Genomic DNA, 1,514 nt, shown 5'->3' on the forward strand with positions numbered 1-1,514 from the left:
TGTTCAGATTCCTTTTGGATAGAAATAATTAAATAATTAAATAATAATAATATTTATATTATTTATATTAATTTTTTATGTTGTATTTAAAAAAAATGCATATAAGAGATTTGGGTCGTCTAGATATAAAAATTAAAATTTAGTTGTTAATATATAGGATTTGGCTCATATGCATGTAATTGCCAAAAAATAAATAAATAAATAAAAACAAAGCTAAACCAAACAGTCTCATCTCTCAGTCTCTCAGTCCCGTGATCTCTCTTATATTGGTTTTTAGCAGTTAGACATATAAATACCAAATAAAAAAAAAACCTGTAGAAATGGTTGCCATGTAAATGCCCAAAAAAATAAAAAAAACGAAAGCCACAATCCAATTCTCTCGTATATTTGTTCAGTCCCGCATCTATGGGACAAGCTTATAGCCTTAGGGGCCTTTAAAGGTAGGGAATTGAATGAACATGAACATGCTATTCATGAGGTGTTTTGAACATGAGCCTATTTCAAACAAAAAAATTCAAACGAGCCGAACATAAACAAGCTCTGGGCTCGCTCAAGCTCAGTTCGATTACAGCCCCTTTAGTTCAAGATCAATACCTATTTAGATATAAGCTAATTGCAAGCAAATTAACTTACAAATCCTGTAATAGAAGATCATTCGAGTTGAACAAATTTGCCTAAATAGAAATATTCACACAACATAAGAAAAAAAACACATTGTTTTGTAGCGTCACATGGTCATGGAGCTAGCAACTTCTTAATTCCTGTTTTCTGGTCTGAAGTGAGCCTGGAAGGAAATTTGATGCTGAACTTAATCCTTAGGTTACCCTTCTTGGTTGGGTCCTTGGGAATGGGCATCCCCTCCTTGGGCACCACCTCCTCATAGCCAGGATGGATTATAGAGTTTATTGGGATGGTGAGGCTACGGCCATCCAATGTCGTCAAAAGAACAATGTATCCGGTTAATGCTTCAACGAGGGAGATCTTTTGTGTTATGACGAGATCGTTACCCTCCCTCGTAAACACATCATGGGGCTTCTCATCAATGATAAATACTATGTCTGCCGGAATCATATTTGGGGCTTCATTTCCCTTCTCAGGGAATGTGATCTTCGTCCCTTTTTTCCAGCCAGGCTTGATATCTATAGTGAGGATTTCCTCCACCGGCATTATTTTCCTGATGGGGACAAGAGAGAGAGAGAGAGAGATGCAACAGTTGAATTAGTGAACAATGCAACAATCAAATCAACATGAACATAGCATATAATAGAGAGAGAGTGAGAAAGAGGAATTAATTAAATCAGAATGAAACAAATATTTTAGGAGAGAGAAAGCATGAGTATTTGTTAGAGAGACAAAAGTTAACCAGCATGACCTAGACATGTTTTAAATAGCCAATCAAATTCCAAAAAATATAGGCTACTGCATGTTACCACTTAGTATCATTTGCATTTTAAAAGAACTGCCAGCTCAAATGCACATAAAAAAAGTTCATAGTTACCATTCAGAACACAATG

The 1,514-nt window shown here is 35.3% G+C and overlaps 1 protein-coding gene across 1 annotated transcript; it reads right to left on the minus strand.

Annotated features, from left to right (window-relative positions):
• Window positions 1-605: 605 nt before the first annotated feature.
• On the minus strand, window positions 606-1,174 carry LOC110031475 (dnaJ protein homolog 1-like; the record flags this gene model as incomplete). The annotated part of the gene is given in 1 exon segment (XM_020734684.1): window positions 606-1,174. A coding segment is annotated over 1 exon segment (439 nt), but the record flags the coding sequence as incomplete, so codon positions are not given.
• Between the last annotated feature and the right edge of the window lie 340 nt (window positions 1,175-1,514).

Source organism: Phalaenopsis equestris, unplaced genomic scaffold, assembly GCF_001263595.1.
Source record: "Phalaenopsis equestris unplaced genomic scaffold, ASM126359v1 Scaffold000827, whole genome shotgun sequence".
Lineage (NCBI taxonomy): Eukaryota > Viridiplantae > Streptophyta > Magnoliopsida > Asparagales > Orchidaceae > Phalaenopsis > Phalaenopsis equestris.